The 15081-nt window shown below is 42.0% G+C and overlaps 1 protein-coding gene across 3 annotated transcripts; it reads right to left on the bottom strand.

The window, feature by feature from the left end:
- Positions 1-216: 216 nt before the first annotated feature.
- On the bottom strand, positions 217-6796 carry LOC106601263 (SWI/SNF-related matrix-associated actin-dependent regulator of chromatin subfamily E member 1). Of its 3 annotated transcripts, none has more exons than XM_014193341.3 (12): positions 6707-6793; positions 6185-6363; positions 5103-5154; positions 4573-4616; positions 4004-4105; positions 3132-3224; positions 2640-2771; positions 2358-2529; positions 2083-2255; positions 1904-2005; positions 1371-1635; positions 217-1162 (listed from the first exon to the last, which is right to left on the bottom strand). In XM_014193341.3, the coding sequence occupies exons 3-12, from the start codon at positions 5107-5109 to the stop codon at positions 945-947; spliced, it is 1308 nt and encodes a 435-aa protein (XP_014048816.1). In that variant the 5' UTR covers positions 5110-5154; positions 6185-6363; positions 6707-6793; the 3' UTR covers positions 217-944. The 3 variants fall into 3 exon arrangements, with proteins under 3 accessions (XP_014048816.1, XP_014048818.1, XP_014048817.1); XM_014193343.3 differs by having other exon boundaries at positions 3144-3224; XM_014193342.3 differs by lacking the exon at positions 6185-6363 and having other exon boundaries at positions 6707-6796.
- Positions 6797-15081: the final 8285 nt, after the last annotated feature.

The following is a 15081-nucleotide window of genomic DNA, read 5'->3' as shown; positions in this document are numbered from 1 at the left end:
CCACATTCCCCAATGGTCAACGACATTTTACTCACAGTAGTAGTCCAAAAGGTCAGACATTTTTTTCTTCAAATTGAAATAATTAGGGAATGTTTGATAATACAGTCGATTTATCAAAATTACAATACTGTGTTATTATTACTGACTAGGCAGTCTAAGCAATCAGTAGGCCTACATCTAGAGAAAGCCAATAAAACATTTGAAATAAGCCACTGGTCAGAAAGACAGAAATTACTTTTATTTGGGCAAGAGGCTTGACAGTACAAAAAAGATGCAAATCGCAGAGGCATACTAAAATCATTCAAATTCAAGTAAAAACAGTCATTTGAATGCGTGAGGTTTTATCAGAGGTTCATCGTGACCATTTCTCTAGTGGTGATACACAGCAACAGGGTTCGACACAGCTGTGCAGATGCAAACAGCTCATGTAAAACAGTCTACAATCATCCATTTGCTGTGATATAATTGCTGATATTCAAGGACTGGCCATTTCATATGAATTCTGAATTTAATCCATCACTAACAGTCCACACCATATTGATTACTAACTAAAAGTTAGATAATAATAGGCAACAAATAGCATGTAAAAACCATTGTCAATTGGGTATGGAATAAATTAGGCCAAGGCCCTTCCCTGTTCTATAAACACCAATAGCAAATAGCTAAAGACGGTTGGCTTGTGGTATGAATCCAGAGGTCCATAAGATCAATAGAAATGTCAAACACAAACTGAGTGTGGGGATGGTGGAAGAACATCACAGGGTCATATTTAAATGGGCACAGGGTTGCACGACATCGCAAATAACATACAGAATGTACAAAACTATGGACATCTCTACCCATGAAATCACTTCTATACATTCCAATATTTTGATATGCAGCACTGTGCCCACAAAACATGGCCCTAGTCTACAGGTTGGAGGGTGTGCCCTTCTACAGAGATGTTATTGGGAGGGCTGGCTGGCTGGGAGTTCCTCTGGGGCAGGCTCAGCTGAAGCAGGGGGGTCTGCAGGGGGTCCGGTGCTGCTCTCGGATGGGGCGGTGCTGTCACTGGTGCCCTCGTCCGTGACGCTCTCCACCGGCGGGCCCTGCTGCTTCTCTGCAGCAGGTGTGCCCTCAGCCTCAGGCTGGGTCTCAGATGTCTCTGATGCAGGAGTCTCTTCTAAAGGAAAGGAGGAAAGTGTGTAGGTCAGGTGTCTTTGTGTAGATTGTAATGATCATTGATCACAATGCTCAGTCTGAATGCCACAACGGTTAACATGTTACTGCAATAAAAGCACTGCTTGTATCATGCTTTTTCTTACTCCAAACAGCAAGTTACTGAAATAATAGAGAAATGCTGTAGTTAGTGTGATGTTGGTATGACTGACCCGTCTCCATAGGGGTTGGCTTGTCCTGGTCCTCCTTGGTCTCTGTGGTTGGTGGGGTGGTGTTGTTCTGTTCAGTGATGGGCAGGGTAGATGAAGCAGAGGCTGCTGCTGCCTGCTGCTGCTCTTGCTGTTCCTGGGTAGCCTTCTCTGCCTGCTCTGCCGCTTCCTTCTCCCTCTCCTCCGCTCGCCGCCTAGCAGCCTCCTCTGCCGCAGCAATTTCTGCTGCCAGCTTCTCCATGTCTACCTCCACCTTCTGACCGCACAGCTGCACACAGACAAACACATCTAGTTTTAGACACTGCAGCTTTGAGCAGTTACGACAAATCCGACTTTTGTACAACACACCAGAGCTACAAAGACAAACTTGAACAGCTACAGAGTGGCACAGAATACAAACCCATCATCTCAGCACGGCTGCTGATAAAAGTAAACAAATTATCTTCAAATTTGTACAAAAAAAGACTAGGCTATCAGCTGTTGCACTTTGTATGAGGTGATTCTCACTTTGGACACTGTGGGGTGGGGGCACATACCCGTTTGAGCTCACTGTTGAAGGAGTCTGTAGTCTCCAGGAATCTCCTCTTCTTGTCCTGGTGCCGGTCCTCTATTTGCAGCAGCTCTGCTTCCAGCTTCCTCTGTTGAAAGGAACAGTGTCAAACCAGACTATTATGTGATTGCAGTCCAGTGTGTGTTTTCCACTAGCTTTGCTTACCTGGTGCACCATGAGGGACTGGACCTGGCGCTTGAGGACTTGCATGCGTGCAGTGGTGACGACAGAGCGCACATCTGGCACCACAATCTCACTGAGGATGTCACTGATGAGCCGGTGGTTCCTCTGGAAGCGAGCGGTGGCCGTGTGCTTCATGGAGAACCCATCATCATAGTCTACGGAAAGGACACACACAAACGTTGGCTTTCAATACACACAATATGGATAAACAAAAAAAGGTACAGGAGAGAAAGAATTTCTAGTCCCCGGGCCATTACCATCTGGGTCTTCAGCAGGCTGGATGCTCATGTATGGTTCTCCCTTCTCAACGCGGGTCTGCCGCTGTCTGTTCTCCTCCTCCAGAGCCGCCTCGGCACGGTTCTTGGCATTGATGTAGGCCAGGTAAGCCGGTGAGTTGTGGTAGGCCTTCAGGGAGTCGTTGTACTCAATCTATAGAGGCAGTAGTTATAAAATCTCTGTGAAAAGACTTGACTCATTTACCCAAGGCAAAATAGCTAGGGCATTGAAAACTGCAGCTCCCAACTGCAAACTGTCCTCACCTTTTCCGCTTCATATTCGTTCAAGTAGTCCTGCTTCTCCTCTTCAGTGAGGTCCCTCCACATGCCACCAATAATCTTTCCAATCTCCCATAACTTCAGATCCGGATTGGAGGCTTTAACTTGGTCCCAGACCTGGCAAAAAGGAGGCACCATGGTCAAAACAGAGCAGCAACAAGCCGCTAAATTTATATAAATACACAAGAGGAAGAAAGAGGGAGAGAAAGATTTGATTTGGAGGAGACAAAGGGAAAGCAAGCACAATAGGTCACACAGAAACAAGGACAGACAGAATCAACAATGAAGACAGGTGTTGAAGAGGAGTGGATCCGGATAGTGGTGTAACTCAGCTGTCTCCGACCTCCAATCCAGAGGGGGTAAGATGTGAGGAACATACCACCAGGGGTCATCAACAGTGGGGTCCCCGGCCATCCAGATGGTTGGCTGGGCGACCCCCTGTACAAGCAGTAAAAGTAGACACCGTGGGTGTCTTACCTTCCTGCTTACCTTCCGGCTGTACCGCATGTAGGGCATCAGCGGCTTGTCTGGCGGTTTGGGAGGCTTGGGAACAGTGATTCCTGAGGAATTCTGGGAAAGAGAGCCAAAGAAAAGATCAATAGGTCAAACCAACAGACATAGTTATTACAGAAAGCACTTATGTACTACTATGAAAAAGGGGCAGGGCCACAACTGAAAATGACAATTGCTTTAAGTGAAGCTCTTAAGGAGACTCATTCCAAAATGTTGCACCTTATTTTTTGGATAGTGTTTCATGTATAGCTGGTATGTAGAGGACAAATTATTGCCCTCTCAGTGTTGAGGGTTATAATTCAAATGAATACTGCTATCAGTTTTGGCTGCCTTGTGATTAAAACACCAACCAGTATGAACCTCTGACATGCCAAATCATGAGCCTTGGATGGAACGGGGCAACATGCTGCTGCTCCCTAGCAGGCTGTACAAGCAGGGGAGGGGCATGTCAGAGGGGCAACTGCTCTAACATGAAATGCTTTTGCATCAAGGAGTGGGACAAGATGAGGGGAGCTGGTGACACTTCGAACAAACAATCACATGTGGTTGGTGGGTCATCAAGCAGAGCATCAAATCAGTTGGAGTAAGATGATCCTGTCTGTTTTACAGAAGATTATAGGAGGACTTTGGGGCAATTACTGACCTCGGCCAGCAGCTGTTTTTGTTGTACCATTTATCCCCCCCAAAAAGTGTCCTTTCCTGCATGTTTTTTCACCCTTCTACTGGTGTACCAAACACCCATTTCCCTTTTCTCCCAATTATCCTTTTCTCACTCAGGGAATAGCCAGCCTTACTCCTTGGGCTCTAGCCCTGGATGGCATTGGTCCTACCATTACCCTGTTGTTGTTGTTGCCGGTATTCCCTCCCAGCCTGTAGTTGTTGTAGGCCAGATGGCTGTATGGGTTGTACCCCACAAACCCAGGGGTGTTGGGCACTTGCTGATGGAGACAAATGAGACAAAACACAAATGAGAAATGACACAAACAAGGGGAGGGACAACAAAAATGAAAAGGAGAGTTTTGGGGGTAATGATTTACATAGCATAGTCATGGGAAAGCAGCCATCTTGAAAAGAAAAGCAGTGCATAGTCATTGGCTTGTTTCTAGGAGCATCACAAAATAAAAAGATAGCAAAGAGGGAGGTAAACAGTTGGTAACTGGCCAGTTCTACTTCCATCTATTGATGTTCAAAATGTATAGCAGCATGTGATTTAGATGAAGGGAAAATGTTTGTCTGTGAGCCACATACTTGCAAATGTATTGACAGAACATCCTGAGCTAATATGTCTGTGTGGTCCTGCAGCCCAACCGTACATTACTGAGCTCATGTGGATTGTATAGAAGACCCACTCCCCTGGCATTGGGAGAAAATGGGAGGACCGGTGTTGGATGTGTGTGATACTTACAGTTGTGGGGGCTGGGGTGGGGGGAGGTGCATATGATGGCCTTTCTGTGTAAAATAAATGTTAAGACAAAGTTTAGACATAAAAAACCAAAAAGAGCAAATTGGACTCCTGTATCAATTAAGCTCTATAATGCAGTTAGCGTTTAACCTGTATCTAAACCTACTACAGTTATATTGGTCCCATGTACTCAGTAATAACAGTTTTTACAATAGAGGTCACGTTTCTTTAAACTGGTGAAAATTCTCAACCCATGTCGCTTTTTAGTCTATTTGTACGCGTGAGGTGAATCTGTGCAGTATTTTCATTTGGACCCCTTTCATTTTTTGGGGTTGTCATTTAGCAGACGCTCTTATCTAGAGCAACTTACAGGAGCATTAGGTGCCTTGTCAGTGCCTTGCTTAAGGGCACATAGACATATTTTTCACTTAGTCGGCACAGGTATTTTAACCAGAGACTTAATAGCCCAGCGCCCTTAACTGCTAGGCTACCTGCCACCCCAATTCAAAACAAATTGACAAATATCTACTTACTTGACATCTTGGCTGAGGGATTGTGGATTTCAAGCTATTCTCGTCATTGGCGCTGTAATAAAAACATTGAGCTTGTTATAGGCAAATAATAATAATATCAATGCCAAAAATGGCTATTGCTGCCCAGTGCAAGAGATTGAAAGATTATGGCATCTGGGAAACAGACAGTAGGATTCACACGGTTTTTGGCTCCATAAATACAATGTAACCAGTAGGCTGCATACAAAACATGGTGTAATTTCCTTAAAATACGAAATAAACTAATTTAAAGCACTTTCTATACTGACAGACTAGCTCTCGTCCACGCATGCATCTCGGCAGATCTGACGCAAATTTATGGATCGGACCTAGTGTGGTGGTATAGAAATATACTTTATTTCATATTTGGGATTAATGGCAGCCTACGCATACATAAACACGTTCTCTAGAACCCTAGCAACATCTTTACTTTCATAAATTAATAAAGTATAGTGAAGCGAGTCAGAAACCGGCCTATCAAACATTTTGTTTACGTCAAAATTGCGTCAGGCGTTTAACACATAGATTGATTTATTAACCAATTGCAATGCTAAGATATTAGTTATTGACTAGAGACAGATGCAAATACAAGATACCAGTGTGTGAGAATCTACCCGACAATGCCAATGTGATGACGCAATGGTTGGAAAATGTCGAGAAGTGGCTAGTAAGAGAGCTAGCCGCATAGTGAGTAAATCATTCTAGGTTGTAACTAGCTACGTCAAGGACGTGATCTCAAAATAACATACGCTAACGTTAGTTACACATCCAAACTAGCAAAGTTACAACATGTAGCTAGCTAGCTATTCTAGTAAGCAGAGTTAACGATAACAGCTAACAGTTACTGTTAGCTAACTCTTAAACCCTTTTCCATGTGTAGGGTTTTCAGCGGTTACATTCGCCCACATTTGGCTCCATGTGAACTACAATTCCGACGCTGTGTTTTAACTTTTAGATAAAGTCAATAACCACTACTTCAAAACCGACTTTCTAAATATATGCTGATATGCCCCTTATCTTTCATATCAGTGAGAAAACTATACAAATACAAAATATACACTTACAGTATTGCACAGAAGTTGTGTTTCTCCAGTTGAAGGACTACACTTCCTCCCCACTGTTGCGTACACAGCCAGGTGTTCGAAGCAAGCTAGATAGCTCATTAGCACAGGTGGCCGCCTATGTTTTCTGTCTGGCTTCCGTAAACAAGAGATGGAGATATGGCCTTGTGGGAACACCAACCCTATAAAAAAAGGTGTAGTAATTTAACCTTTAGTTCCTTAAATTATTTATCGCTGATATGAAAGACAAGTTTCCAAAAACGTACCGCAAGCGTCGGGGCTCTTAACAAAACCTCCCCTGGTCATATCGTTAATATGCGCTAAAGCAGTTAGCGTCTATGAATGGAGTCACAGTTAGCTAGCGAACGTCAGCTAAGCCTTGCTTGCAAGTAAATGCAGATTGTATTTAGTTTGAATGGAAATACAATTCTATTCAGTTGTGAAATGATCTCCACCTTCATCTGACCTTTTCGAAAAGTCAAATACAAAACTATCGAAAGGATATACACTTGAAAATGAACTCACCCCGAGCTCCTTTCTTTGTTCCCTCAAAAGCGCGTCTGTAATTTTTTTTGCTGGTGAATAACTGCGGATAAAAACACGATTTCGTAGAACACGCCGTCTACTGTTTCGGAGAGGAACCGCTGATTTGCACTCAGTGAGTTAATATGCTTAATCTTTGCTTACCGCTAGGTGGCTGCAGAATACAGCTACTGATTTTATGCAGACTGCTTTTAGGTATTGCATGGCTGCCCCCCTTGCTCATGGCTTGAGCAAAGATAAAACAAAACTGATATTGGGTCAGCTCTCAATCCACCGTTATTGTTGAAGTTCAAGCACAGACAGATACCTTATCCCGATTGTCCTCCCCTCCTCAAGATGTTTCACACAAATGTTTCACCTCGTCCTTCTTACACTTCTGTGCACACAGATGCACAGAGCACATAAAAATTGTATGTTTGAGATTTAGTTATTTAGCCCCTACAAAGCCCTGTAAAGTTAGTAAAGTACAGTTTCAGTTCACTTGTATAACACCACCACTTCTTGACCAAATTGAGGGCGAGATGTGTGTTAGTACGTCCCCAGAGCTTCCATGTTGCTGTCAGTGACCTGGATATGTATTAGTCTTCTCCGCTTTATTCAAAGGATTGCTGCTAGAGTCCATCCCCAGAAAGAAGCAGACAGGACTGTGAGGTAAGCCCTAATAATGAAGGGGAGCTTTTCCCCTGAAGACCAGACATCTAGGCTAAACCTCTTGTGTGCATGTTGCCCAACACCAAGGCGCAACATGTCCCCATGAGTGTTTACTTAGGTCTTTTTACATTCTTACTGTCCTGTGAGCTCAATGAAGATGTAATATGTATGAGTGTTATATTATGTTTCTGCTCAAGGTTTGAATGGTGCCACTTGTGTGTGTGCGTGATGAGTCTGTGGAAGAGGGGGAACTGGGATTTGTCTCCACTTGATATAGTTGAACAGAGACAGATGGATGCTGTCATATGTTGAAACATGTATTTCCAATATGGAGTGTCCTTTCCCAGGGGTGTTTAACCTCCTTTCCCACTCCCACTTCTCCATTCTGGCTAGACTGCATTGAGAGAATGTGCTGTTCTTACTCTGTCTGTACTTTTTCAAACTGCTCCAAATGGAAACGTCCCCAAAGTAACATAGCAGAGAGCAGAATGCAAGACTTTTTTCAATGATTCTGTGCTTATTTTTAAAGCCAGCAGCTGCATCATTTATTTTCAGTCAATCATGAAACCAACAATATCCTTCAGGATTGTCAAGTCATTGAAACATAGGTTCATGATGAGGACTTGATACCGTAGTACAATTATACTAAAATATAGGCCTACTTGCAGTGCATAGAACTAATATGGTCCAAAGATAGTGACAAGATATGACTTGAACATAAATCTGAATGATGAATATCTCTGTCTGAGATTAATATTTCTGTTGTCTGAGGAATGCCATAGTAACCGTGAACACCAATCACCTGCACACAGACATGCATGTTGAAGAATAATGAATATTCATTTCCGGGGGCACAGATGGTGTAGTAAAATAGGTTGCTAGGTAACGCTAGCTGACCAAGGCTGGGGCTCCTGCAGATAATACATCTGATGAATGCTTAAAAGATTTCTCTTTGAGAGAGAACATATACACCGAACAAAAATATAAATGCAACATGCAACAATTTCAAATATTTTACAGAGTTACAGTTCTTTTAAGGAAATCAGTCAATTGAATTACATTTACTAGGCCCTAATCTATGGATTTCACATGACTGGGAATACAGATATGCTTGTTAATCACAGATACCGGTCACAGATACCTTAAAAAAAAGGTAGGGGCATGGATCAGAAAACCAGTCAGTATCTGGTGTGACCACAATTTGCCTCGGCTCCCGAGTGGTACAGTGGTGTAAGGCACTGCATCTCAGTGCTACAGGCATCACTACAGACCCTGGTTCGATTCCAGGCTGTATCACAACCAGCCGTGATTGGGAGTCCCATAGGGCGGCGCACAGTTGGCCCAGCGTCGTCCGGGTTTGGCTGGGGTAGGCCGTCATTGTAAATAAGAATTTGTTCTTAACTGGCTTGCCTAGTTAAATAAACGTTAAATAAATACAAAATAAATGTAGTGCGACACATCTCCTTCACATAGAGTTGATCAGGCTGTTGATTGTGGCCTGTGGAATGTTGTTCCACTCCTCTTCAATGGCTGTGCGAAGTTGCTTGATAATGGCGGGAACTGGAACACGCTGTCATACACGTCGATCCCAAACATGCTCAATGGGTGACATGTCTGGTTAGTATGCAGGCCATGGAAGAACTGGCACATTTTCAGCTTCCAGGAATTGGGTAGAGATCCTTGCGACATGGTGCTGTGCGTTATCATGCTGAAACATGAGGTGATGGCGGCGGACAATGGGCCTCAGGATATCTCTGCATTCAAATTGCCATTGATAAAATGCAATTGTGTTCATTGTCCATAGTTTATGCCTACTGGGACATAATCCCACCGCCACCATGGATCACTCTGTTCACAACGTTGACATCCGCGCTTGTGCACACAACACCATACAGTGTCTGCCGTCTACCCGGTAGAGTTGAAACCGGGATTCATCCGTGAAGAGCACACTTCTCCAGCGTGCCAGTGGCCATCGAAGGTGAGCATTTGCCCTCTGAAGTCGGTTATGATGCTGAATTGCAGTCAGGTCAAGACCCTGGTGAGGACGAGCATGCAGATGAGCTTCCCTGAGATGGTTTTGGACAGTTTGTGCAGAAATTCTTCTGTTGTGAAAACCCGATTTTGGACAGTTTGTGCAGAAATTCTTCTGTTGTGCAAACCCATAGTTTCATGGGGCTGGCCGGGATGGCCGGTCTCAGACGATCCCACATGTGAAGAAGCCGGATGTGGAGGTCCTGGGCTGACGTGGTTGCACGTGGTCTGCGGTTGTGAGGCTGGTTGGACGTACTGCCAAATTCTCTAAAACAACGTTGGAGGCAGCTTATGGCAGATAAATTAGCATTCAATTCTCTGGCAACAGCTCTGGTGGACATTCCTGCAGTCAGCATGCTAATTGCACGCTCCCTCAAAACTTGAGGCATCTGCGGCATTGTGTTGTGTGACAAAATTGCACGTTTTAGAGTGGACTTTTAATGTCCCCAGCACAAGGTGCACCTGTGCAATGATCATGCGGTTTAATCGGCTTCTTGATATGCCACACCTGTCAGGTGGATGGATTATCTCTGCAAAGGAGAAAAGCTCACTAACAGGGATGTAAACACATTTGTGCATAACATTTGAGAAAAACGTTTTTTTGTACGTTTAGAACATTTCTGGGATCTTTTATTTCAGCTCATGAAACATGGGACCAACACTTTACATGTTGTGCTTATATTTGTGTTCAGTATACAGTTGAAGTCAGAAGTTTACATACTTTTAGGTTGGAGTCATTAAAACCCGTTTTTCAACCACTCCACAAATTTCTTATTAACAAACTATAGTTTTGGCAAGTTGGTTAGGACATCTACTTTGTGCATGACACAAGTAATTTTTCCAACAATTGTTTACAGACAGATTATTTCACTTATAAGTCACTGTATCACAATTCCAGTGGGTCAGAAGTTTACATACACTAAGTTGACTGTGCCTTTAAACAGCTTGGAACATTCCAGAAAATGTCATGGCTTTAGAAGCTTCTGATAGGCTAATTGACATCATTTGAGTCAATTGGAAGTGTACCTGTGGATGTATTTCAAGGTCTACCTTCAAACTCAGTGCCTCTTTGCTTGACATCTATGGAAAATCAAAAGAAATCATTGTAATTGTAGACCTCTACAAGTCTGGTTCATTCTTGGGAGAAATTTCCAAACGTCTGAAGGTACCACGTTCATCTGTACAAACAATAGTACGCAAGTATAAACACCATGGGACCATGTAGCCGTCATACCGCTCAGGAAGGAGACGCGTTCTGTCTCCTAGAGATGACAATGTTTTGGTGTGAAAAGTGCAAATCAATCCCAGAACAACAGCAAAGGACCCTGTGAAGATGCTGGAGGAAACAGGTACAAACGTATCTATATCCACAGTAAAATGAGTCCTATATCGACATAACCTGAAAGGCCGCTCAGCAAGGAAGAAGCCACTGCTCCAAAACCGCCATAGAAAAGCCAGACTATGGTTTGCAACTGCACATGGGGACAAAGATTGTACTTTTTGGAGAAATGTCCTCTGGTCTGATGAAACAAAAATAGAACTGTTTGGCCATAATGACCATTGTTATGTTTGGAGGAAAAATGCTTGCAAGCTGAAGAACACCATCCCAACCATGACGCACGGGGGTTGCAACATCATGTTGTGGGGGTGCTTTGCTGCAGGAGGGAGTGGTGCACTTCACAAAATAGATGGCATCATGAGGAAGGAGAATTATTTGGATATATTGAAGCAACATCTCAAGACATCAGTCAGGAAGTTAAAGCTTGGTCACAAATGGGTCTTCCAAATGGACAATGACCCCAAGCATACTTCCAAAGTTCTGTCAAAATGGCTTAAGGACAACAAAGTCAAGGTATTGGAGTGGCCATCACAAAGCCCTGACCTCAATCCTATAGAAAATTTGTGGGCGGAACTGAAAAAGCGTTTGCGAGCAAGGAGGCATACAAACCTGACTCAGTGACACCAGCTCTGTCAGGAGGAATGGGCCAAAATTCACCCAACTTATTGTGGGAAGTTTGTGCAAGGCTACCCAAAACGTTTGACCCAAGTTAAACAATTTAAAGGCAATGCTACCAAATACTAATTGAGTGTATGTAAACTTCTGACCCACTGGGAATGTGATGAAAAATCATAAATCATTCTCTCTACTATTATTCTGACATTTCACATTCTAAAAATAAAGTGGTGATCCTAACTGACCTAAAACAGGGAATTTTTACTAGGATTAAATGTCAGGAATTGTAAAAAAAAAAAAAGTTTAAATGTATTTGGCTAAGGTGTATGTAAACTTCTGACTTCAACTGTAAAAAAAAAAAATTATAAAAAAAATTATATCTATATATATATATCTTTAGGCATAGTGGTATTATCATACAAAAACAGTACATGTATGATATTGTGTTTAGACAAAGACTTCAGCCACCCAAACCATGGGATGTCTCTCTGCTACCGTCCAGCAAGCGGTACCAGAGAATCTGGTCTTGGACCAACAGGCTCAGAGACAGCTTCTACAGTGCATTCGGAAAGTATTCAGACCCCTTGACTTTTTCCACATTTTGTTACGTTATGGCCTTATTCTGAAATGGATTCAATATTTTTTTGTCAGCAATCTACACACAATACCACATAATGACAAAGCGAAAACAGGTTTAGACATTTTTGCTAATTTATTAAAAATAAAAAACAGAAATACCTTATTTACATATATATTCAGCCCCTTTGCTATGAGACTGAAATTGAACTCAGGTGCATCCTGTTTCCACTGATCATCCTTGAGATGTTTCTAAAACTTGATTGTTGTCCATCTGTGGTAAATTCAATTGATTGGACATGATTTGGAAAGGCACACACCTGTCTATATAATGTCTCACAGTTGACAGTGCATGTCAGAGCAAAAACCAAGCCATGAGGTCAAAGGAATTGTCCGTAGAGCTCCGAGAAAGGATTGTAAAGTCTGTAACGTAACAAAACATGGAAAAAGTCAAGGGGTCTGAATACTTTCCGAAGGCACACGCATACTGACGCCCCAAGAATAAGACAGTTGAATAGCTATCCAATGGTTACCCGGACTATCTGTACTGCATTATTTTGCACTCTCACGTGACTTGATCCTGACACTCTCACACACACTTACACACGCACATTGCGCACACAAACACACGCATACTGACGCCACACAAACACACACTTTCACACATGTACACATACACTCCGAAAAAAGGTGCTAAGTAGAACCATATAGAGTTCTTCAGTTTGTCCCCATAGAGTTCTTCAAAGAAACCCCTGTGTAGGGTTCTACCTAGAACCCTCTATAAACAATTCCATCAACCTTATTAGCCTTTAAAATTGAATGATCTATGGCAATACATTACATTTCACAAGGCCTTTCTTTGAGGGCCTAGTTATACCCCAACAGCAGTGTTAGGAAACTCCCAACAGGGCATATCAGGCCTGGAAGTCACATTATGCTGGCTTGCAAAGTGATGTGTAATTCCTATTGGAATCCAGCCAGTTAGTATATCCAACAAGTGGAATTGTTAAATCACCCGCAACCTGCATTCAGAATGACTGTCAGTCTCAGTATTCAATCTTCCATAACCTATCTCAATCATCTAAACTGGAACAGCCATCTCAGTAATAGGTGCAATAAATCCAATTACTAACAGATTGGATTATATTAGAAAACGATGTTATTTATCTTTGTGTAGCATGAAATTAATCAACCAATCAATGTACATGCGAAAACACAGATAATACAGTAAAACAAACAATTCTTAATCTCCCTGCAATAGAGCATACTGGGAAATATGATGTATGGTTTTATGTAGAACCCTTCTTGCCTTCCAAAGAATCCTTCTTGTCTTCCAAAGAATCATCAAATAACCCTTTCTTCCCAAAACGGTTCTCAGGATGTTAAAGGTTCTAGGTAGAACCCTTTGTCTTACAAAATAATCCTTGTCTTCCAAATAGGGTTCTTTAGATCAGAACGGTTCTTGGTAGAACCCTATCCCTCCGCAAATAACCCCTTTGTAACCCTTTTTTCTAAGAGTGTACACTCATCATATACGCTGCTACTACTTTGTTTTTTTATTGTTATTATTATCTATCCTGATGCCTAGTGACTTTAACCCTGCCTACATGTACAGTGCATTCAGAAAGTATTCACACCCTCTGATATACACACAATACCCCATAATGTTAAAGTGGAATTATGTTTTTATACATTTTTACAAATTAAGAAAAAATGAAAAGCTGAAGTCACTTCAATATAAGTATTCAACCCCTTTGTTATGGCTAGCCTAAATAAGTTCAGGAGTACAAATTTGCTTAACAAGTCACATAATAAGTCGCATGGACTCGGTGTGCTATAATGGTGTTTAACATGATTTTTTAAATGACTGCTTCATCTCTGTAACCCACACATACAATTATCTGGGTCCCCCAGTCGAGCAGTGAATTTCAAGCACAGATTCAACCACAAAGATAATGTAGGTTTTCCAATACCTCTCAAAGGGCACCTAAATGAGTAAAATTAAAAAGCAGACATTGAATATCCCTTTGAGCATGGTGAAGTTATTAATTACAGTTTTGATGGTGTATTAATACACCCAGTCACTACAAAGATACTGGCGTCCTTCCCAGCTCAGTTTCCGGAGAGGACGGAAACCGCTCAGGGATTTCTCCATGAGGCCAATGGGGATTTTAAAACAGAGTTTAATGGCTGTGATGGGAGAAAACTGAAGATGTATCAACAATAGTGTAGTTACTCCTCAATACTAACCTAGATGACAGAGTGAAAAGAAGGAAGCCTGTACAGAATACACATATTCCAAAACATGCATCCTGTTTGCAATAAGGCACTAAAGTAATACTGCAAAAAATGTGGCAAAGAAATTAACGTTTTGTCCTGAATACAAAGCATCACTGACTAACACTCTTCTTATTTTCAAGCATGAAGTTGGCTGCATCATGTTCTGGGTATGGTTGTCATTGGCAAGGACTAAGGAGTTTAAAAAAATTAAAATAAACGGAATAGAGCTAAGCACCGGCAAAATCCTAGAGGAAAACCTGGTTCAGTCGGCTTTCCAACAGACACTGGGAGACAAATTCACCTTTCAGCCGCACAATAGCCTAAACACTAGGCCAATTATACACTGGAGTTGCTTACCAAGACAACATTCAATGTTTCTGAGTGTCCTAGTTAAAGTTGGCTTAAATTGGCAAAAAAAATGTATGGCAAGACTTGAAAATGGCTGTCTAGCAAAGACCAATAACCAGAGCTTGAAGAATTGTATAAAGAATAAAAAAGACAAATATTGTACAATCCAGGTGTGCAAAGTTCTTAGAGACTTACCCAGAAAGACTCACAGCTGTAATCACTGCCAAAGGTGATTCTAACATGTATTGACTCAAGGGGTTGAATACTTAGTGTTTTATTTATCATTTAATTAAAAATAAAAATGATAATTTTTCTTCCATTTTGACATTAGACTATTTTGTTTAGATTGTTGCCAACAAAATGACAATTCAATTCATATAAATCCTACTTTGTCAAGGGGTGTGAATATTTTCTGAAGGCACTGTATATACTTACCTCAACTACCTCGTACCCCTGTACCCCTGCAAATTGATATGGTATATTGGTACTCCCTGTATTTAGCTTCATTCTTGTGTGT

Source organism: Salmo salar, chromosome 03 (assembly GCF_965601325.2).
Source record: "Salmo salar chromosome 03, fSalSal1, whole genome shotgun sequence".
Taxonomy (NCBI): Eukaryota; Metazoa; Chordata; class Actinopteri; order Salmoniformes; family Salmonidae; genus Salmo; species Salmo salar.
This window is presented reverse-complemented; position numbering and strand designations above follow the sequence as displayed.

Bases quoted from the DNA above. Each gene is read 5' to 3' on its own strand.
- LOC106601263 (XM_014193342.3), bottom strand. The intron at 3,225-4,003 runs GTAATGGTAGGA...TCTCTTTCCCAG, and splicing joins CCGGCAACAACAACAACAGG to AATTCCTCAGGAATCACTGT. The intron at 2,772-3,131 runs GTAAGACACCCA...CCTTTTTGCCAG, and splicing joins GCCGGAAGGTAAGCAGGAAG to GTCTGGGACCAAGTTAAAGC.